Below are 25,238 nucleotides of genomic sequence, written 5' to 3'. Positions count from 1 at the left end.
TCAATGTTGCCGACCTTTTTCTTCTCCATAAATAAGGGTTCATTTGTATCTAACAAGGATGTGTAGAAAGTATCACTCTCCCACCTTGTTTTCTCGTTCCTTTACTCTCACAAAAAACATGAAAGTGAGATGACCAAAACTTTATTTTTTCACTCTCCCACTATCGTTTTTTCTTCTTCTTCCTAATCACCAAATACATGTAATAAGAATATAACTGATAAGTTTCAAAAAAAAAAGGTTTCAAAACAAAAAAAGAAAGAATATAACTGATATTCAGATATATATACCTCAAATTTATTCACAACAACTTTTTATTTGTTCACGTAGATTTAAATACTTCCAAAATTAACAACTAGCATCTTCTCCCACTCTGACTTTCTCTTCTACTTGACTCTCCTTTGTTACTTCTTCTTCTTTTACTTGTTCTTCTTCCTTTCCTTCTTGGACTTCACGTTTCTTCTTCTTACTGATAGATAGGCTTGGGCGTTTGGATACCGGTCTTTTAGATTTTCGAGTTTTCGGGTTTACGTTTTTAGGTTCCATACTAAAATTTTATTAGTACGGGTCGGGTTCGGATAATAACATTTCGGGTTCAGTTAAAATTGTATTGTTTCCTAAAATCCATAAAGTAACCATATATCGTTCGGATTCGGGTTATATCTGTTCGGTTCGGATATATAACTAAAGTAAAAAACAAAAACTTAAAGAAAAACATAAATAAAAATACCTAAATCAAATAAAAATTAATCTCTCACACATAAAATGGATAAAATAATTAATAATAAAATGTTAGATCAAACATGAAAACAAATATCATTTGTAAACAATATATATTACCTTATAAAGAGTAGACTTCTTATTTCAATGAACAAATTATAAAGTACTCCCTCCGTTTCAATTTATTTGTCGTTCTAGACTTCGGCACACAGATTAATAAAACATTTAATTTTGTATATTTACTAGATAAAAACATCATTACCAATACACCTAATTAGATTTCAACCAATAGAAAAATAGATTAGATTAAAAAAACAATAAATTTTGCATTGAAATCATAAAACGACACTTATTTTGAAACGAAAATTTTGCTCCAAAACGACATATAATTCGAAACGGAGGGAGTATCTATTTATAATTAATTGTGTACTTAAAACATTTATAAAAAAATAATATTTATTATTATATATCATATTACCATAAATATTGAATTTAATAATTAAAATACTTATACATATTTCAAAATATTTATATTAACTATTAGTTTCGGGTTTTTCCGGATTATCCATTTGGGTTCGGTTAATAACATTTTGGGTTTGGATATTTTTTATACCACCCTACAAAACCCGTTCGGATAGTTTTACATTTCGGGTCGGATAACGGGTCGGATTTTTTGGTTCGGGTTCAATTCGGATTTCGGGTTCCAGATTTTATGTCGAGGCCTAGATAGAATGATCTAAAACATTTGAAACGATATAAGAAATAGGAAAAATGATTGTTGGCTACTTGAAGTATTGGCTATCACATGGCTAACCATGCAAAGTATATCAATGTATACCTACCTACACGAAGTATATGTTATGCATGACAACATCCCTCAACTTAATGATACTATGTACCTAACATCACAAGTTTAATTTTATTCATCAAAAACAGATGTAGATGTCAGACACTATTTAAATATTTCGTTTCATTAATTAAAATATGACCAATCCGACAATAATTTAACTAAAATTAGATTTTAACCCAATGTATTAAAATCGTAAGAATTGTTTTATACATATCCAATATAAAAAAATTAATATGTTTTAACATTTCTGATATGTAGTGTTTTAACATTTTTATTTTAGTGTATTTGAAAACTATATATTTATTTTATTTTATTTATATTAGATATGAAAGTAATATAAGATATTGTGTAATTATTAATTATTGAATTTTAAGAATAAAATAATATAAGAATATAATATGGTTTAGTAAGTTAAATGAATGCAATTTCTTATGAAAATATAAATAAAGTAATTCATTAATTTAACCAAGTTAATTATTTTTATATTAAACAAATAAGATATTAGAGTTAGTAAATCGACATCAAATAATTTTTATAATAAAAATAGATCATATATATATATATCACACAATTAATCAAAAGAATTACATCTGTTTATTGAAATTTAATAACAAAACAGACTAAAATAATTAAAAACAAAACTAAATAATATCTTATATAACTTTCATATTTAATATAAATAAATGATATAATTAGTATAATTTTCAAATACACTAAAATAAAAAAATGTCAAAACACTACTTATCAAAATTTTATAAAAAATATTGATTTTATAAATTATATTTTGTTCAATTACCATCAATTACACCATATTTTAATTGATGAAACGGTAGATTTAAACGGTTTCTGACATCTATATAACTCTTTGAATTAATGAATTTAAACTCGTGATGTTAATTACATAACATCATTAAGTTGAGGGATGTAGTCATGCATAACATATACTTCGTGTAGTTAGGTATACATTACTGTACTCTGCATGGTTAGCCATGTGATGGTTAATACTTCACGTAGCCAGCAATCATTTTTCCTAAAAAATATCTACAATCAGTATTAACATAATACTTGGTCTAGTCCATATTACTTTTTGTATGATAGTCAACCGTTTTAATAATATATAGTTTTTGTCTCCATGCGTAGTCAAGCCATCAACTATCTGAAAATTAGTATAGAATAGATTAATGTCAACTTGAATATGGAAGATGATGTATGCTAGCACAACGATGGAAAAGTCTTTTTAAATGGGTCAAGTTTCAAAATTTCTATTGCATTTTTTACCAAAAAGGATATTGCATTTTAGTTTGCATAATTTCCTTCTTAGTTGAGATATTTTATAGTTACTCTCCGGCAAGTGTGAGCATTATAAATAAGAAACACGCAAGAGAGATAGTGACTTTGAAGACGATATCTTCGCAAACCGCTGGCAACAGCATCCTTAGAACAACCTCATCGCTGGAGAAGCTAATTTAAGGTTTTTAAAAATAAAAAAAACTAATATTTAAATGTGTTGTGGTTATATAATTATATTTAACTGCTCTACATAAGACTAATGAAAATGAAACAGGTGTCGTTAAAGTTTTGGAATGGGTTCCTAAACTATTGGTTCAAAGAACCTCAGATGTCGCTCTTTCCTACCATTCTATATACTCCGTTTCTTAAAGAGTGTCGTCGTGACATTTTTCACACAGATTAAGAAAGTTGTTGAAATATATGTAAGTTGTAATTAATTATACCTCTTTGACCAATAGTATTTTAGATAAATAAAATTATTTATAAAATCAATGCAGTTTGCAATTAATTTTCAGCTAAAAATTAATATAATTTACATTGGAATTATAAAGTGACACTCTTTGTGTAACAACAAAATGAGCTCAGAATGACACTTATTATGAAACAGAGGGATTATTTTATTATTTTTATTTGGTTATATATTTGTCTGGAATTTACCGTTGGAGAAACTCTTTAGAGCATCTCCAAGGGTTCACTCTATATTTTACTCTAAAATAGAGTGACTCTATAATAGAGATGAAGTTTGCTCCAATGGTACTCTATTTTAGAGTAGAATATAGAGTGATGAACAAAAAAAAAACAACTTACTCTATATTTAGAGTAAACCTATTTTTCATTCTATTATAGAGTGAGAAATAGAGTACCATTGGAGCATTTTTTACTCCAAACTCTATTTTAGTGTAAAAAATAGAGTGGGGTTGGAGATGCTCTTACAGTGTACTGAAAAAGACATTTATTTCAAAGCTCCAATTAATATAAAGTCATTTGGGGCCTTTAATTTAGTAAATCACTTTTAGTCTGTTGGTTTAGATGTTTATCAAAGATCCCTTCCACGTAGATCGACTAACTCTTTCGTTTATCATAATATAATTTTGGCTCCAGTTTATAGGTAAATTTTATTTGTATAATAATTTTTTTAAAACATTGTGGATACATGTTTGGTTAACACGATTGTATTTAAAAGCTATTTAAAAAAATAAGCTTATTTTTAAAAAAAATTCCTTAGTATGTTTCAAAAAAGTGAAAAACCCACCTTAGGCCTCATGCTAGATGAGATCTAGATTTAAATGAACCCAGTGAAAAATATTCGAAGATTATAAATAAAAATAAAAATAAATTATCAAATTATCAATTTTTTTATCAAAATCATTAATATTTTTATGGTTCCCGAAACTGTATAATAACTCTAATAAATTAGTTTCTAAAGATTTTCTAAGTTTAAATTGGGCGCTTAGAGTTATGTGATCTTAACCAAAGAATGACTATATAGCTACTCTCCTACAATTTTTTAGAAGTAACCAAAAACTTAATTCATGGACAGTAAAACTACTCTCTTTGGTGGTAAAATCCGGTTGCTTGCATCAGTAATTTATAGCATGCTTAACTTTTAGAATTTAATGTTGTCTTGCCAAAGCAGTTCTACTTAAAAACTGATTCTCCCTGTTCAGCTTTTCTATGAAAGAACAAGATGGGTTCAACAAATGGTGCTCTAGTTGCTTGGTCTGATGTTTGTAAACCCAAAACAGAAAGCATGGTAGGCATTCGACTCATGGATGATTTTAAATGGGGTTTCCGACTTAAGCAAGTCTGGAACATTTTTAAAAATGCACGATCGCTTTGGATATCATGGCTAAATAAATATACTTTGGGGAGGAAAGATTTTTGGCATACTGGAGATGCAAACCGCTTCTCACGAACAGTTAGAAGCACGCTCGATCCAAAGCAGAATCTCCAAGATCTTTTGCGATGTGTGATTGTAGATAGAGCAAAAACATCATTCTGGTTTAGTTATTGGACATACTTGGGTCCGTTGATTTTTTTGTTCGGTGACCTAAGTCCAAGGCAGCTAGAGATTCTTATAAATGCATCCAGTTAATGATGCTGATCATGGTGCTTGCCTCCTGCTCGTTGTGACAAAGATATGAATTTGCCAATTTTCCTTTGGACCATGCCCATTCCAATGGCTGATCGTGCCATATACTCTTACCTGGCAAATTGCACATGGGTTCTTTTAGCGATTTGTCCTCTACCAAGGATACAAGGAAAATTCTTTTGTTTTAGATAGTAGCATGTAACATGAACACTTTGAACAAAGGAATTTCTTTTGTATTAGATAATAGCATGTAACATGAGCACTTCGTACTAGTGGTTTAAGCACTTTGAAAAAACGGATTAACTTTTAGGTTTATATTTTGATAAAATAACTCTATCCGTTTGTTCAAAGTGTGAGATCAAATTTGAACTTAAATTCTTACAATTTGATGACTAAACTTGAGAGTTTGAATATTTTCCAGTATTTTATTGTAGTTTAATAAATTTATAATGTGGTATCATTTTTTTTTGTGGTATCAATTTTTTAAAACGAGATTCTGATCCGGGATTTAAACTTAAACATTTGAGATTTGATGTCTATAATTTAAAGTGTAGATAATACAATGTTTTTATTACAGATTAATAAATTTTACAATACAATATGTTTTAAAGTATTATAAAAAGTTGTGTTTTCGATTGATATTTCTAACCTCATAATTAGTTTTCGAGATATTTTGATTTTTTTCAAAAAAAATAAGTTTGATAACCCATTTTACAGTGCTTATTCGATAAACTAGTGGCACTACAAAAAAAAGATAGTTTTACATCATTTATTTTTAATATTTGCATTATTTATAAATGATGTAAAAGAATTTTACATCACTTAAAAAAGTGACTCTGAAAGTGGTGATGCAAATAATTTACATCAATTCATATAATAACTGATGTAAAAATATATATTATTTGCATCATTCACATAAATGATGTTAAAATATTTCATTTATTATAAGTGATGTTAGTTTTTACATCAATAGTGTTAAATGATGCAAGTAGTTCTATCAATTAAAATAATTGATTTCAATAATTTATATCATTTATAAATAACTGACATAAAATTATTATCAATTTTAACAAACGTAATTTTGATAAAATTATTTGATTAAAATGGTTTATTTTGTTAAATAATTCCAATTAATATTTTTACTGAATATTTATATTCTTTGTTGCAATTTCCTTTCTTTCTAATATATATTATTATCTTTATAAACAAATTCATATTTCACAATTGTTGATAAGAATATTATATTAATACATCACGGTTAAAACAATTATTTACAAAACAAGAAAAACACAAAAGTCAAACATCAAACCCAATAGACATAAACTTCAATTCCTAACTTTTCTTTTGTCCATGAATTTTATTCCATCTTGTAAACGCAATAACTCGTGTTCCATGTTTCTTCGTTCCATGATAGGAATCGTTCATCATAATAGCTGGAGAAACTTTTGTTCTACAAAATTTAAAGCAAAACAGAAAAAAAAAAATCAGAAATCATGTAGAAAGTTAGAAACTCTTGGCATCTTTGTGTGAATAAAGATAATCATTTTAAGTATAAATAGCATAAAATTTTAACCTTTATTTGCATATCTCCGTTGATTTTGAAACTCACTGTCTTCATCTTTGTTAACCTATCAATGATGATAGTATGGAAACCATTCCATATAATAAGAAAAAAAAAAGCAATCGAAAAGTGTGAAAACAGAATATGAAACCATTTAAAATGACTGAGTAGAAACAGTTTTTACTCTGTGTTGTAACTGTGTTGAATAAGTCTTTTAAAGAACTGTGTGTGGAAGAAGATGAGTTTATAGAAAATGTCGTGGTCTATATGCAGTTTGTTTGTTGTTACCAAAGATTGTGATCTAGTGGATGAGAAAAAATAGGAGATATTACTAAATTTTTGGAAAATATATATATTTTAACGGTTTCAATTTTTATTTACAAAACAAATTATGGCAATAATAGAAAATTAGTTACTTTATTCGTTTAATTATGTGGAAATCCAGTTACAAAAAAATATATGTGGAAATCTGTAATATTATTTTTAGTTTTAAAACAAAATCTTTTCATTCGACTTCTTTATTTCTTTAATTAATTAAATATTATTATGAGCATAGAAATACTTATAACAATATAGTTTTTCAGATTCTTTATCAATAAATATATTCAGTTTTCATTTTAGCAATTCATGATATCAAATTATTATAGTTACTTATCAAATAGATTTTTATTTCTATAAATTTACATGAAAATATTGAATATTATAGTTTATAATAAGATCTTCATCAATATATTCAACAAACAAAGGAATTACATACATATTAATATTACATTAAAATACGTTAGCAGCATTTTAATTATCATTAATATCAAGTTTGCATATTTTATTGAAATGATGTTACTTTTTATCATTTTCTAAGTGATACTAACAGAAAATAGTAAATGTATCAGTTATTTAATTGATGCAAAGTTGTATCTTGTATCAATTTTTGGAAATGATGTAACAAATATAAATTTGTATCGTTTTTGTTGAAATGATATAAAATAATTTAATAACGGTATCGTTTATTATAATCGATGTTGTACCACATATTTTGAATCATTTGATAATAAATAATGCAAACTAATATCATTTAAGTAAGTGATTCTATTTAAGTGATGTATTATGACTGTTTTTTTGTATAACATGAAAAAACTGTAACAGTAAAATATAAATTTTAACATGTTTCACCATATAACAGAATAATATAAATATTGACTAACGTTTAATATTCTATCAATTTAAAAAATATATATATATATATATATATATATATATTTATATTTATATAACTTAAACAACTTTCATTTTATACACTAACCTTTAATCCCAATCTGTTTCACCATATAATGTAATAATATAGATATTGACTAATTTTAATATTTTTATCAATTTAAAATATAAAGATATAATTTTTAATATTATAAATTTTTAAATCTTTATTTTATTATAATATTTCTAAAAGTTGTTAAAAACATATATTTCTATTAAAAATAAATTAAAGATATTATTGATAAATGATTTCACATATATTTATATTACGATATGTATTAATAGCTCCTAAATCATATACATCGAAAACCAAAACCATTGATAGACTTAGTGGAAGAAAAACTAATAACTAAAAGTAGTCTAGTTATAATTTCCCATTCATTCAGAAAAAAATTGATTTGCAATGTTGATGTAAAGTCTGAAAATGGGTTGAATAAATAATATTAGTATCGAAATTATTTTTACAGTTAATAATCTACAATATCAGATTATAGTCCATCAGAGAACATGTCTTTTGTCTCCTAAACCTCCTTTACAGTCATCATTATTTATCATCCAATAGTCTTATTTTATTGGTTGACCAAAAAAGTCTTATTTCTATTCCATTCCAAAACGAAGATAAGCAGCCATTTCTAAGTGTTCAGAGAAAAAAGAGCAGACATTTCTATATAAATAAAGGAAAGCACCTCAGATGTGATCATAGCAGATAAAAAGATGTCTCAAGATCAACTACATCCCGTTGGTACTCCTCCTCCTCAAGGTAATTACAAATTTTGTTGCGTTACTCTTTTTTCTTTCTTGAATTCTAATGTTGTGATTGTTATATTTAGGGTATCCTCCGGCAAGTTATCCTCCACCATCGCAGGGATATGGTCAGCCATATCTTGCACAAGGGTATCCTCCGCCGCAATATCCTCAAGGTCCTCCGCCCCAGTATCCGCCACCACATAATAGCCAGGCTACGGAAAAGAAGAAAAAGAAGAAGAAGAAGAAGAAAAAAGAAAAAGATTCAGGACTTTTGGAAGAATGGTTCGTCCACGCAATCTCTATCTCTCTTTTTTCTTTATGTAACATGGCTTTGAATAGAGAGGAGCGGATGGCTCATGGATACTATCACTTGTTTTTCACCATTCATAAACGTGGACCATTTTTATGAAGAAATAGAACGGTCCAGTTTGTAAACGAACTAATTCGCTCGTATAGTGCAACGATCTAAAATACTATATGTTTTCTTGTGAATGTTACTTATATATGTGTGTGTTTGTATTGCAGTCTGGGTATGCTTTGCTGTTGCTTTGAATGAAGAGATGATATTCACCGTTGACCGTCTTCGGTATGCATCGTATTTTATCCCCCAATAATTATAATTGTTTTAAAAAGACGTGTTTGATACATTTTGTTCTGGTTACATTTGTGTGTAATTGTGAGTTCACATATTGTGTTTGTTTCTGTTCTTTATTTTCGGTTTATTGGTTATAAATTGGAATTTTACTTCAGCTCTTGTTTTATGTATTTATTGACTAATCAAAAAGTTATGGACCAGTAGTTTTCCAAATCTGAAAACATACATACAATGTTATAGTTTTGTTTCATACGTAGACCATATAATTTGATTAGTATTCTTCGAGTTAAATAACAACATTTTGTGTTTTAACTATTACTAGTGGTTTTCCGGCGCTACGCGCCGGATTCGTACGTTTATTATCAGATGAATTTGTAAATTATTTTATGGTTTTAGTAAAGAATATATGTTCAAAAATATGACGATGAAAATATGTTGAAAAAATGATATTTTTCGATCCAAGAATGATTAGCGATCATAGTGTACTTTGTTTTGAATTTGCTTAGATCAAAGTAGAATAGATTAAATGATTGCGATCGATTTTAATAAAAATAGAATAAAATGTTGATACTCGTAACAAAGTTAATTTAGTTAAATTTAAACATAAAATAAAATTAATGTTAAAGAAGGCAAAATGTATTTACTTTCCAATTGATTTCAATGGTATGCTGTAATGGGAACTTTTAGAAGCCAATAATTTGGAATTTTATTCACTACATGTGAATATATATGTACAAACACATTTAAAAAGAATACCTTGATAGATATACAAATCCAGAGAATTTAATCATAATCCAACTGAGTTTGTACAATATTTTATAATGATTAAAAGAATGCTCCCACAAAAAATTTTTATTTTAAGAAGTTCAAAAACATTTATGAATTTTAAGAGAAAAACAAAGAATGTGGAGTGTGATATTACAGCCTTAGTTATTATATATATATATATATATATATATATATATATATATATATATATTGTCACAGACAGCCTTAGTTATATATCAGTGTTCTGTAATCATGAACTATTGTTTTCTTGGAGAAACCTAATGGCACAACCATGATACCTATAGATTGCTATGTATTTTTTCAGACCATTCATCCAGGGAAGAACCCGTTGGTAACATTATGTGATGTTGCAGAGTTGCTTGCATTTGTCACACCATTGATTGTACTGATTGTTCCATAAAAACAAACAAAAGTCAACTATAAGTCAACGTTTGCTTGATAAGAGCTCATGCCTTGTTGTTACTGTTGTTGATGATGTTCTGCAGAAGAAGATCCCCTTAATGATTGATTAAGGGCTGCATCACTTTCCTCCAACTGAGATAGATTGAGAGAGAAGGCCAGAAATATCGTTAAAGATCTCAAATGAATTCAATTTTTTGGGCATTAAGATTTCGATGGCACTATCTTTCTCTTAAGATCTCTGTTGGTTTCCTATATCATTTCCTCCTGTAAATAAATCAATATGAGAGTGTTGTATTGAATTATTGAACACTGTGAGGCTTTTTATGTACCTTTATTTTGAGGTCAGATAGTTGATCAAGCATCGACCAAGCCTGGCAATGAGAAAACAAATCCAAAATTGGTACTGTTCTAGATTCTCTTTAGACTAAATCAAATCCAAAATTGGTATACACAATCTCAAGAAATCACAAGCTCAAAGAAATCTAAGGAGTAAGTTATTTATGTCTGAAATCGAACAGAACCCAGAGAGAAAGAAATAACCAATACCTGTAGATCTTCCAACCATGGCTTTAAAACAGAAATCATCAAAGACAAAGCCCTTCCCGTCATAGAAGCGAGAAGCGGAAGATGTTTTCAAATAGGATTGTGGCAAAGGATTGTGGAAAGGCAAGTTTTTAATGAGATTCGCGAAGACTGAAGAGAAACCATCAATAGATGAGAAGATTAATGGTAAATCTGAAACGTCGTTTTTGTGAAAAAAAAAAGTAATCTGAAACGCCGAAGAGGCGTGCTAAGAGACGATGTGATGGGGAAAGCCATGAATCTGTTTGTATGATAAAGTACACAAATCGCGTGCACTACACATAACAGACGAAGAAGAGGAGAGTGAGCAGTACGCCTAACACAGACGATCCACTATGGTTCTGACACGTGTCGATAAACCCCACCCTCTACATAGCGACGTGGACGCCTAAGGAGGCAGATAATTCAACTTTATTGTATTAGATTTGATTATTTTCATTATTTGATTAAGCATTCATCTCCATCTGTAATTGTAAAAGTTAGCTGTCACTTTTTATAAATTAAATCACTCATTTTCATAAGAGCGACTGAAGATCTAATTTGAAATCGAAGTCGATGCATAGTCAAATATATATGCACTATTGAAATTCAAGTTACTCATAGAGAAAATCATGAGAAAAAATTACAGAGCAAGTAAGCTTATATGTCACCTAAATTTTGTATTTCCATAAAACACACAATTCACGTAATTTGGGTTCTTATTAGAGATAATTTAGAAATTAAGATGTGTATCTTATGGACTTACTGTCATGGATCGTTACAGTCCAATTATGAAGGGCAACTAATAAAGTATATCAAAGATGGACAATCAAGTCAGTAAATTCCTACAAACACAGGACTTGTAGTTGTAGATTTGTGTGTTGCATCCTGTGTTTGCAGTGTCAAGAAGTTTGGAGATAATTTAGAAACAATATGTGTATAATACGATCAACCTATTGCAATAATACCGATCCAGACGGTCATGTGATTTGATGTCACGATATAAACTAACGTTCCTTAAGAGCATGACTATTGTTAAAACAAAAAAAAAACATTATTGTTGTGTCTTAATCTATCTTATTAAAATAGAAACATTCTAATTTCTTCTAGGTAGATTTTTAAATTGGACATCACATTATTATTCTTATCTTAACCTTTCATTTAATTTTTCCCTTAAAGAGTTTAATATCAAGCATGTGCCATCTAACTCCACCGTAACTATCATTTTTACTTTCACATTTTTTTTACTATTTTTTCCTTGAACATTATTAACAAAACTCCTAATCTCCACCGTAATCTCCACCGTAAATTATTAACAAAACTCCTAAACTCCACCGTAAACTATTAACAAAGTATCTATTCTTTTTTTTTTAAACCACAAAGTATATATTCTTTCGTTACAGTTTACTGACATTATCATATTTATATAGTACAAATATATTATTAACAAAGTATCTATTCTTTCGTTACAGTTTACTGACATTATCATATTTATATAGTAAAAATATAACAATCCCTCTCTTTTATTATATTCAAAGAATACAACAAGTGTCTCCAATATAAATATTACATATAAATATTACACGAGTCTGCATTCTTACAATTAAATATATAAAAGAATTGATGGATCCAAATAAATATTAACAATGTTATTAAAAATATAAACGAGTCCGAAACGAGTCATTGTACAATTTTAATATCTTGGTCCAATTATCTCCCATAACAATGGATTCAATTAACCAATAACTGAGGAATATGTTTGAACCACATCGGTACTTTTTTTTGAAACTCAATACTAAAGATATCAAAATATATTTTTCCTTGATGCTCAAATAATGAATATACATTAAATATAATAACTTGACGTATATTCTTATTTCAATAATAGATATATCAGTTTATTCTTTAAAAATAATCGATTATGGGAAAGCCCCTTCACCAAATTGTGAATATACACTAAATAGAATAATTAAACGTATATTTATATTTCAATAACATAAACATCAATTTAAACTTAAGATACTAAAATCTCGTTGACAAGATATCATAAATATGGGAAACCTCTTTCTCCAAGTTTATTTTACTTTTACCTAAAATCTCGGTGTCATGGGATTATGTATTTATGTTTTTCTAACTTAATAGGTAACTTGACGTATTTATGGGATTTCAATAACAGAAACATCAATTTAAATTTAAGAAGATCTCCGTGGCAATCAACTACGCACAATCAAATCTCGGATTTTGTATTTATTGTATCTAACTTAATAGGTAAGGGAATATTCATTTCCTCCCACCAAAATGTGTCCATAAAAAAATGAAAACAAACATTTGTTTAACACATTAGAGTGCATCCTCGCTGAACAATCTATTGCCTTTGACGGTTTATGGATGTTTGATATTTGTTTAACGATTAGTTCAGTATTATAAGGATTTGTGCTATACAAATAAATTGAAGTATAAATGGCTGGGCTTTGGTCCAGTTTCGGATGGGCTTAAGCCCATGTTTCAATATACCGAAAAAAGTAAAAGTTAAAATCATATAACTTTCTTTTCTAATAATATATCACCAATCAAGCCATCTTATATAATTTGCTTTTAAAAATGTAGATTTCATTCACTCCAAAATAAGATATAATCCTATTTTTAAATATTAAAATACTATTTCCTCTATAACAAATAACATTCGAAAACATTAAAATTAAAATAGAACTCATTCTTCTATTACTTTTTCGAAAAAATTATAGAAGTGAATTGAAAATGATAAGAACATTAATAGAAATTGTATAATTTTTCTGCACTTAGATTTATTAAAAAAACACATTGTCATTTTTTAATTTATTGAATTTTTGCATACAAATTCATAATACTTTTCTATTAATAAAAACAAATTGAATCTATAAAAAAAATCCGATTAATACAGTTTCATTTAAATTATTTTACCAATATAAAACATTTATGTATCCGCACGGTTAATCTTTGTTGCTATGTTTTAAAGACAAATCAGAAACAATTCATGAGACATATCATCACTACAATCGGAGAAAACTCTGAAAATCTAACACAAAAGAAAATAAAAACAAATATAGAATAAGACAAACTTCTCGAAATTATATAAAACTACATTATGTGAAAAAGACAAACCTCAAATTGTATTAACTACTATAGAATATATGTTATGCGTTAAAACAAATTAAATCCCGCCCGGTCGGGCGGGTCATGATCTAGTGCTATATAAAAGAGATGTACATATACACAAAACTGAGACATATAACTAATTCTATTAAGAGTAGATCTTATCTAAATCTTATAACAAATTTCTAAACAATAATCTTTATCATAATAGGACTCAAATAATATTCGCGGTTTGAGTTCCATTTCATAATCAGACTTTAACGGTCTTTAACACCTAGTCCACAAAATACATATCTTGTTCTCTAAGTTATCTCCAATCATTCTCCTTAACCAAGAAATGAAGCATCTAAACAAGAACATCTTATGTATTAGTACATGTAATCCATATGTCAAACAAGCGAGATTATCATTAGTCATTATAGCCAATTTAATTAAAAAAACCAGAGTAATGTGTAACATGCATCGAAAATGGAAATCCTTTTTGACATAATTGGTGATGTCTGTGAATGCTATACACAGCCACAATTCTATCTAACATCAATAAAACCAATTCTTATACACATATTTGTCCACTAAATCTCTCAATTGATCCTTTGTTGCAAATTCTTGATGCAAAGTAATATCAATACCAGCATCCCACACAGAATTTAAAAACTGATTTTTTCAGCAGGTATAATTACAACCACCAACTCTTCGATATCCGTCTATTTCACTACCCACTTCATCGCTTTTCTCATTCTTATCCTCTTGAATATGAGTAACAATCGCCTACTCCTCAACTCCAACCATATCATCATTTTGGCGTCACTTAAAGTTTACTCATTCCTAAAAAACAGCTTGTTACTTTGGTTTTCTGAGACAAATTTTGTGAGTTCCATGTGCAAGACACTAGACCACATGAATTTTATATACTTCCAATAAATATCCGAAAAAACTTTATTATCCAAGATATAACATGACTTCTTAGGATCCACTACCAATAGAAATTAATATGGTTGAAGCTTGCTCGCAGCTTCATCCATCATCATGAAATCATGCCTGTTTTATCGACCAAGCGATAATTATAAGTCACCTTCTCGTAACTTTCTTTCATCACTAAAGTAGAAATATGTCGGTATTTTTATTCCATCAAACTTCATCTCCCACATCTAAATAATGATCAAAATGTACTACCACACCTCGATTAGTATCGAAGTTACTTGAAAAAAAAAATAACATTGCCATTTAGCAGTTGTACTAGTTATATTAGTAACACCAGTTTTATTATTTTTATTTGTCATATTACGAGTTATACTAGTTGAATCAATAGAAATATTGTATATATTACTAGAGTTGTACCAGTTTTACTAATTGTATGTTTCATATGAACAATCTCAATGATACTGTCTGTACCAGTTTTACTACTTGCACTTTTTAAAAGAATACACGATTTGTACCAGTTGAACCGTTTGTATTACAAGTTGTACCAATCTTCATTAACCATTTCTTCTACAATTACATGCTTCAGTTCAGCGTATAATAACATTATATTAAATCTCAAAATCCAAATCTTTACGTGGACACTACATGATTCAACTAAAACTTATGTTGAGAGAGAGAGATATAGAGAGAGAGAGAGAGAGAGAGAGAGAGAGAGAGAGAGAGAGAGAGAGAGAGAGAGAGAGAGAGAGAGAGAGAGAGAGAGAGAGAGAGAGAGAGAGAGAGAGTATTACACTAATTCATTGATCGAGGAAGATGCCCAATGGTCATTGTTTGTGGTTCTTGGCATCCGGTCTCTTAAAAGTAAACAGGAACAAATGGGTCCAAATCGAAGAGAGCTTGGTGGTTGGCTTGGGTGTTGAAGAACTGAGAGGAAGATAGAGGCGAGTGGATCTACACGAAGGAGAGAAAAGAGGAAAAGAAGAGAATCGTGTGACGGAGATTGGTTAATTTAATCGTATTGCTGAGATGAAAGTTTCATTACTGACAGTTTGATAATTTTATTTCCTTAAAGCCATATAGAGTAGAAGTGGTTGTTTCTGGTTCTTTTGAGCTTCGGAGGCGATATAAGAGTAATGTCCGTGACACATACACCAGATGTTCGGAATAAGAACAGATAATTCACCTAAACCGCTCGCGTTATGAACTTCATTGTTTTCGGCCGGTGCCGCGCCAAAAGGAATTGGAAGTGATACTGAAGATCGAAGTGATGAATAATTACACATGCATGCCCTATACCAATTGTGACAATTTGTGGCCTAACTATATGTTCATGGACTCTTTATCAATGGGTTTATATTGTTAACCCACTAGTAATGGATTGACCCATATAACAGTTACAAAAGTAATTATAAATTTTATTTACACCCGCTATTTATAAATCTACTTATTTAACACATGTCATTGTTATCTACCAAATTTTACGAAAATGTATACTATCTATTTAATTATTTTTTTTTGTTTTGATCAAACATTCATTCAGTTAAAATAAATAAGTCTCACTCCAAAGGAGTGGGAGAGTTCAAAAACAAACGCAAAGCTGCTTTGGCTAGACCGACCGCAGTTACATTTGCCAATCTCGGCGTGAAAACAAAAAAACAGATAGGAGGGAACTACTCAACACACAGATGTCGTGGAGGATCCCTTGAAGCTCGGTTACAGGAGAACCTGCATTGGGCATGTTGATGAGACTACGAGAGTCGGAAAGGCACCTCAAGTCGAGGAAACCCAGGCTGATTGTGGCAGATATTGCTGATTTAAGAGCTACAACTTCCGCCATCAAAGCAGAGCTAACATAACTCCTTGCATCAGAACCTTTTGCCAGTACAGAGCCGTCTTTGTCCTTGAATAACCATCCCATTCCTCCCTTCTTTGACCCTGCATCCCAAGCGCCATCAGTATAATAGAACAGAGTAGAAGGATTAGTACATTCCAGGTGTGGAGGAGAAGCTGTTGCTGCTGATGTATCTTTTTGGTTCGGTGGAGACTGAGCTTTACTCCACTCTCTATTTAATATTTTATTTCTTATTAAATCTTATAAATTGTTTGTGTTACTACCTGCATTTGGTATTTTTTTTTTGTTTTCAAAATTTAATGTATAGTAAGTGATTGGCTACATTCACAAGTGTTTGTACCCATAACTGCATTCACAAGTGTTTCTACCCATAACTACATTCACGATTTGTCAAAGAAAAAACTACAATCACTAATGCTGTTGAATGTAGGCCTAGTTGAATGAAATGTTGAGTTGGGATAAAGCTATACTATAAATGAAACTTAGTTCAAAATTCATACGTTATTGATGGGAAAATGATCGTTTAATTCCTGAAGTATTTGAAATTAACACTTTTATTCCTCAACTATCTACTATGCAATTTAAATCCCAAATGTTTGTTGACTTGACATAATTAAACATGAGAAAAGTTCACGTTAAAAACGAAACGGCAAACGCTAAATTTAGAAGTGATCCCGATTTGTTTCCTTTCTTGTCACCTTCTTCCCCAAATAAAATCTCAATCTCTCAATCTACAAATCAAAAGCCAAACCCCTTGATTGATTTTCCCCTAACTTAAACACAGAACCTTGAATCTATTTTGACAAAGTTGTACCTGCCTGTTTTCTGATTACACATTTTTCTTAAGCAAAATTTTAAAATTCTCATATGAAATTGAATTTGAAATTGAATATTGAGAATTTTGTTTCTTGGATGTCCTGGAAAACAGAGTACGAAATTAGAAACCTTAAAAAAAGAAAACAAACAAATCCTTAAGAAGACAAATGAAACTTGTATAGCTTTGGAGGAAATCCCAGATTTTCAAGCAAAACTAATCAACCAATCTATCTTGTTTCTCAAGTTTATGTGTTACCAACATTTGTCTCAATCGTTTGTGTTCAAGTGCCAAGCTCAAGAGGTATATTGTATCAACTTTTTATTATTATTGTTCTTCTTATTTACATCAAAATCATCTCTACCAAAAAAAAGCTACCACGTAACATCTCACTTAGCTTTGTTATCATCACTTCCTTCTGCTTGTTTCATTTTCCCTCTCGGTTCAGATCAGTGTTCCTTCAGTTTACGCCATCGAAACCTCAGTTCCTGACTTTGGACTAAAGACCCTATGAGTGTTGAAATGATCTAGGATTCTGGATTTCTTATTTGGAGTAAATTTATTTAAAGATAGAGGTTTTGATTTGATGAAGAAAATATGAAGAAAATAAACAAAACAATTATAGAAAATTAATTCTAACGTCTGTCTTTTTGTTTTAACGTGGACTTTTCTCAAGCTTAATGTTGCCAAGTCAAGGACCATTTAAGGATTTAAATTGCATAGTAGATAGTTGAGGAATAAAAATGTTAATTTTAAATACTTCAGGAATTAAATGAACATTTTCCCCGTTATTGATCAAAGAATAAATATGGATAACTAAATAATCGAAGTTTTGGCTTCATTAAGCTTATATTCCCTCTATTTTAATATTTTAATATGTAGATAGTTTTAGTTAAAAGTGTCAGTATCAAAAAGTTAATTTTTTTTTAAAAGTAGTATTTAATATATAATTTCAACCGATAATTAAAAGTCATATTTTATTGGATTGGTCACACAATCTTATCTATTAAAATTGAAGTCATGACTTCGTCCATCTACGATTTTTTGTTTTAGACTGTACTTTTAATTTTTTTTATGAAATATATTTTTCCTAACATTCTGAAGCATTTAGATTATATTGTTGTCTAACAACTAATAATAGTCAATCGTATTTGTTATTTGATTTTTGAATTCATTCCTATAAATATGCAGCACAATATATTATGATGTTCCTTTTTTTGAACAAAATATTATGATGTTCTTTAAAAAAATTAAATGAGTACTTCCTAACTATATGATTTTGTGTGTGTGTGTAAGATTTGGTGATGGACAATTTGTCATGCAGAAGCTTTAATAAGTAAAATCAAACTACTCAGGCTTTTTTGAGCTAACAGACATGTCCAGGTTCCTTTCATTTCTGCAAGCCATTTGAATTTTGATATTTTATCACGTGTAATAAAAATATTCATAAAGCATAAAAAATAAATACCAACCCAATTAGGAAATATACCTCCACATACTAAACAACACTAATAAATGAAATCTATCAAGAATCCCTAAAACATAAAAAATAATGTTTTTGGTTTTATCTACCATATTAATAGACAGATATACAGCCTTTTAATATATATATATATATATATATATATATATATATATATATATATTAAAAATATAAATTATAAGTATTCTAAAGAAAATATAAAAACCTATATAATTATTAAATTTAAAATTTAAAATAAATATAAAATAATATGAAATGAGTTAAATAAATAGACTCCATAAATAATGTTATCGACTAAAACATAATCATAACTTTTTCATGTGTGATTTTTAAGTTGCACCACTCCTAACTAATTATTTTAATAGATTTTTTTTTATTTGCATAATAATATCATAACAATAAGTGTGGTTGCATTTTAGTTTGTTCTTTTCTTAAACAACTAATTAAACATATTGTTAATGAAATCTTTTCCTGATTTTTCTTTTAAAATATATGCTTCTTTTTATATTTCTAACGTGTGATATTTAATTTTTCTGATGTAATTGTTGCTAAAATATAACCATGATTTTATTTTAAAAGGAAAATTATAAACTGTATCTTTTCATCTAGGTTCAAAGAACTATAATACACATTATTCATATAGTCATAATTAACTTTTATCTTTTAAAAAAATAAAAGTAATTTTTAAGAAAATTCTAAAAAATATTTTTTAAAAATTCAGAATCATTTAAAAAAAATCTTCTATCAAGTAACTTAAATTTTAGTTATCATAAAATATTAGTAGAAACTAAAATTTAATTTAGTTTTGATTTAGAGACGAAAATTTAATTTAATATTATATAAAATACTATTAACTATATTTTAATGATAATGAAAATTTAAATGATTAATTTCTAAAATATGTTTTGCAAAGATTTTAAAAATATTTTGGTAGAGAGATCCATTTCTATTTCAAATTAAAAAAATTATATATATATATAATCCAAATTAGCGTATTTCAAGTAAATTCCAAATAAAATCATTACTACAGAACTATTTTGAAGTACAATATACTATTGCTAATTTAAAAAAAATATATATTTTTTGTGTGTTTAACAGTATCTCAAAAAGATCTTATATTATGTAGGTCCAATTTGAGTTAATTTCCATACAAATTTCAAATTTAGAAATAAAACAAAAATTATGTGAAATAGTATTCTTACATAATAATGTTTTCAAAATGTTTTTTTATAAATGAAAAAATTATAAAAATTATAGTAATAATATATAAGTCACATAAACATAGGTTTAATAGAAATATAAGTTATATTACATTAAATTATTGATAAATTTTGGTATACAAACTTAATTATTGGGAAAAAACTTAATTGTTTTAATATAAAAAGAAAAGTCCGAACAAATGTGTGCAGGTCAAGATTTGGTATCCAATTAATGCAAAAGTTACTTTGGATTATGTAAATATTTACAATGCGAAACAATTTTTTGGCTAAAACCACCTATGCATTGAGCATTGAAACAGAAAGAGTATAGTGTTTGGCTTCGTTAGCTGTTAACATAATATATGAACAGAAAAGGGTGAACAACGAATTGGTCAACTACTAAAGTAAAAGCCGTTAGGTTTAACACTTATTTATTGCATGAATAGTTATGTAATTATTGATTGAAAAAATTACATTCATAAAATACTCCTTTAGCGAACTAAATTGAAACACATGGTAAAGGATAGAGTTTGTTTGTAAATTTTAACAATCATCTGGTTGATTTGTCTTGGATGTAAAGTTCAACAATACGACTATATAAGAAATTTAGAAGTTTGTAGAATACAATTTAGCTTTTAGATAAAGAAGAAGTTGATAAGAAAAAAAGATATAGAAGAAACTAAATGTTTGATATAATCTATATATGGACTATAATAAAAGCTAGTCCCTGATTTATACAAATGTTCTAACTTTTTATCTTGTATATAAATTTTGATTTTTAAGATATAATTAGTGCATGGTCTTTAAAACTAAAACATAAATTAAAAAGTAAAATTGTAAGTGTTAAAACTTTATTGATAAAACTAAAAAATTAAAATAATCTATTTGCAAACTAATTGTTGAAGTAATTAGCATTAATGAATCCTACACACAGGGAGAAATACATTAACAAAACAATCATTACATTTATTTAAAATGAAAAATAAAATAAATTAGTTAAATAACCAGACCGAACAAGATCCCAAGAAAAAGAAAAAGAAAAACACCAGAAACTCATCAGACGAGAGTAATGAACTATCGGTCTCTTTCTTTTGGTCGCACGTCTGAATCATAATCAAAAGACCTTTCTTTGTCCCCGTGACAGATCCTTATCAACCAAACCTCACCCGACCCACCCATTCCTTTCATTTCCCCTAATCAAACTCCTGAGGGTTGCTGTAATTTTAGCTCCGTATTCGTCCTTCTTCTCCGGACAATCTGAACCACATGTAAAACTGAAAGTTTGGTGTTTGATTGCGCCGTTAAGGACATCCCGGTCGGAAAAATTAGGCTCCGGCTGGTCTTTCAGGTAAGATCCCTTTGTCTCCTAATTTGTCTGTGTGTTTATATCATCTTCTGCTGGAAATTAAGTACTTGTTTTAGATCTGGTAACTTTTTGCTAATCAACTTGATGAATTGATTGCATTAATGTAACTCCTTAAACCGGATGAATCTCTTAAACCGGGTTTGATTATCTCCCAAACGAACTACAATTTGATGAATTTAACACTATACATGTAACTCCACACGACACTTTTAGAAAAAATATTATCTCCCTAAAGAGGAATTAGAACAGTTTCTTCATTTGTCATAGACCATTTTCTTTTTTGACTTAAAAGAAAACATTTTGCTGTTGCCAATAAAAGTAAAAAAGGACATGTTTTTTTTTTTTGCTTAATATTATTATTTTTGTTTTGGGTGTATTGAATCTGAATAGGTTGCGAACAGTGGAGGAGATACATCTTTAAAGAAAGATGGCAAAGAGCAAACACAACAAGAAGCCACCGTTACTACGTTGCTCACCGTTTTCGTTAGTGTCAACACTCGTGGGATGTGTTTTCACGATTCATCTCATCAGTTTATACAGCAGAAACTACAGCGTAGATCTCGAAGTCTCTTCTCGGTTACTAACCCACCATCCCATCGTCCGCGAGCTAGAACGAGTCGAAGAAGAGAACATTCACATGCCACCTCCTAGGAAGCGTTCTGCACGAGCCATCAAACGCAAACCCAAAAGACCAACCACTTTAGTCGAAGAGTTTCTCGACGAGAACTCGCAGATCCGCCATCTTTTCTTTCCGGACACGAGATCAGCTTTTGGTCCGACCAGAGATGGTAACGACACATTGCTGCACAACTTCTTCCCTGGGAAGATTTGGTTGGACACGGAAGGGAATCCGATTCAAGCACACGGTGGTGGCATTTTGTTTGATGAAATCTCCAATAGTTACTATTGGTATGGTGAATATAAAGATGGACCAACGTATCTCTCTTACAAGAACGGACCCGCTCGAGTAAGTTGTTACTACCGTCTCACTCTTGCAATTTTAGAGTTAAAATGTAACAATGCTCTAGGCGGTGGTTAGTAGTCTTATATTCCCTCTGTTTCATATTAAGTGTCGTTTTAGATTTCTGCACACGTATTAAGAAATCATTTAATTTTGCATATTTTCAATTTTCTCTATAACAACACTTAATATGAAACGGACGGAGTACATGATTAGTGCTTAGGCGGACGTCTAGAGCGTTTTTTTAACGTGTAGATGGATTTTTAAAAAAATCGGTTTGAAAAAATCGTGTCGTTCTCATTGGAATGTAATAAAAGAAGAGTTTTTTGTACTTGTTTTCAGGTTGATATAATAGGTGTTGGATGCTACTCGTCGAAAGACTTATGGACATGGAAGAATGAAGGTGTTGTATTAGCAGCCGAAGAGACGGACGAGACACATGACTTACACAAATCCAACGTCCTCGAGCGTCCCAAAGTGATATACAACTCGGGAACAGGGAAGTACGTGATGTGGATGCATATAGACGATGCAAACTACACGAAAGCTTCCGTCGGTGTAGCCATAAGCGACGCACCAACGGGTCCGTTCGATTACTTATACAGCAAATCACCGCACGGGTTCGACAGCAGAGACATGACCATCTTCAAAGACGACGATAACACGGCCTACTTGATATACTCGTCAGAGGACAACAGCGTGCTCCACATCGGTCCCTTGACCGAGGATTACCTCGACGTGAAACCGGTTATGAAGAGGATCATGGTGGGACAACACAGAGAAGCGCCGGCTGTTTTCAAACACCAGAACACTTACTACATGGTCACGTCTGGCTGTACGGGTTGGGCGCCAAACGAAGCGTTGGCTCATGCAGCAGAGTCGGTGATGGGACCGTGGGAGACGTTGGGGAACCCTTGTGTTGGTGGGAACAAGGTTTTTCGGATGACGACATTTTTCTCGCAGAGCACGTATGTGATACCGTTGCCTGGTGTTCCCGGTGCGTTTATATTTATGGCGGATAGGTGGAACCCGGCGGATTTGAGAGATTCGAGGTATCTGTGGTTGCCGTTGATAGTTGGTGGTCCGGCTGATAGGCCGTTGGAGTTTACTTTTGGGTTTCCGATGTGGTCGAGAGTTTCTGTGTATTGGCATAGACAATGGCGGTTGCCTTTAGGAGGAGGGAGGATGATTGCTTAGGGGAGAAGACGGGAGCTTTTCAAACTCTTTTTTTCACTTGTGTCTTCTTCTTCTTTTGTTTGTTGTGCTGCTGCTTATTGCTGTTGTTGTTGTGTTGCTTTTTACAGGTAGAGAGATAGAGAGTTTATAGGCCTTTGTTAATAAATAACATTATTAACAGATCAGTTTGAGGATAATAGTGTGAACTCTGTCACCTTTCTTTGAGGACAGGACACAGTTCTGTAAGAGTGTATTCAGTTCCGGTTTAGTTTGGTTTAAATTGATTTTTTTTGTTATGATATATAGAACTTGAATTATACTTGGTTTGGATTTGTTTATTAGCAGTAGGCATGGACGTAGAACTGAAAGCCAAACTGGATTTTTTTCAAAACTGAACTGATGTGGTTCTTAATATTTTTGGAAATCGAAAGTTTAAACTGAACTAAAACCAAATACAAATGTAGTTTATATATCTAACAAATACTCCATTTATTTCATAATACACGATGGTTAAACTTAGTTATGTTTAGGCTTAGTGAAAACTTAGTGATGTTTAGGCTTAGTGAACAAGTACTAAGAAACTTATTTTTCTTTAAAAATATTATAAAAATATAATTTAAAATCATTTAACCAATAATATAAAATATTCTAAAATTTAATTAGTTAAATAGTTTTCAATAAAATTAAAATTAACTTTAAAATTTTAAAACGTCTCATAATTTGAAATAACAGAAATTTTCTAAAACATCAAATAATTCAAAACTATCACATATTTTAAAATACTTCTTATAAACGAAACTATAAAAATCTATTACTCTAATATTTTTATCCAAAATATTTTAAAACTATTTGAAATATTCGAGAAAACATAATTTCTGAAATATTTTTAATTTAAAATATTTAGATTTATCAAAATTATTAAAATTTAATCTGACAAACTGAATATCTAATTTTATCTAAATTATCAAAAATTCTCCGAAAATTCAGAATCAAACTAGAATCAAATTTGAATTAAAATTTATTGAATACTAATTGGTTCTTAATATTGTTACCCAAACAAGCTAAAAACAAAATAACCAAACAAAAACTGAACGAGTTAGAAAGAAAAACCAGCAGAATGTGAATCCTTTTAACCAGATGAGCTTGGAGGACCCAAAAAGAAGCCTAATTTACGCCCTGACAGAGGAAGTAATGGGGAACTCTAAAGAGGTCACTAAGCACAATTTCCCTTCAACCATAGTTTACTGCAGTTTAAGAAAAGAATAAAATCGATAGCTGTTGACGGCTCAGATGTTTTATCTGCTGCTATGGAAGCAGGTAAGAGAGCCTCACCTAGACTAGAGGCTAAAGAAGCGGCTGCAAAAGCTAAAGCCAAGAAAAAAAGAAGAAAGTACGAGGCGGAAAATGACTATCTTCCGTTGCAGGTAAACTATATATATGGTTTCTTCTCATCTTCCTGTTTTCATCATCCTTAGGATA

The 25,238-nt window shown here is 29.7% G+C and overlaps 2 protein-coding genes and 1 long non-coding RNA gene across 3 annotated transcripts; 2 read left to right on the top strand and 1 right to left on the bottom strand.

Annotated features, from left to right (window-relative positions):
- The first annotated feature begins 8,385 nt into the window (after positions 1–8,385).
- On the top strand, positions 8,386–9,316 carry LOC108810464 (protein CYSTEINE-RICH TRANSMEMBRANE MODULE 10-like). The gene is made up of 3 exons (XM_018582569.2): positions 8,386–8,521; positions 8,592–8,790; positions 9,034–9,316. The coding sequence occupies exons 1-3, from the start codon at positions 8,476–8,478 to the stop codon at positions 9,062–9,064; spliced, it is 276 nt and encodes a 91-aa protein (XP_018438071.1). The 5' UTR covers positions 8,386–8,475; the 3' UTR covers positions 9,065–9,316.
- Positions 9,317–9,816: 500 nt separating this feature from the next.
- Positions 9,817–11,216, bottom strand: LOC108838656 (uncharacterized). Its single transcript, XR_001947554.2, has 3 exons — positions 10,841–11,216; positions 10,624–10,665; positions 9,817–10,558 (listed from the first exon to the last, which is right to left on the bottom strand). It is a non-coding gene; the product is annotated as an uncharacterized LOC108838656 (long non-coding RNA).
- A 10,050-nt stretch (positions 11,217–21,266) lies between these two features.
- On the top strand, positions 21,267–24,039 carry LOC108813674 (uncharacterized). The gene is made up of 3 exons (XM_018586303.2): positions 21,267–21,604; positions 22,013–22,589; positions 22,926–24,039. Exons 2-3 carry the CDS (start codon positions 22,050–22,052, stop codon positions 23,778–23,780), a joined length of 1,395 nt encoding a protein of 464 aa, XP_018441805.1. The 5' UTR covers positions 21,267–21,604; positions 22,013–22,049; the 3' UTR covers positions 23,781–24,039.
- The last annotated feature ends 1,199 nt before the right edge of the window (positions 24,040–25,238 follow it).

Source organism: Raphanus sativus, chromosome 6 (genome assembly GCF_000801105.2).
Source record: "Raphanus sativus cultivar WK10039 chromosome 6, ASM80110v3, whole genome shotgun sequence".
Classification (NCBI taxonomy): Eukaryota; Viridiplantae; Streptophyta; class Magnoliopsida; order Brassicales; family Brassicaceae; genus Raphanus; species Raphanus sativus.
Note: the sequence above shows the minus strand (reverse complement) of the source record. Positions and strands in the feature narration are given on the sequence as shown.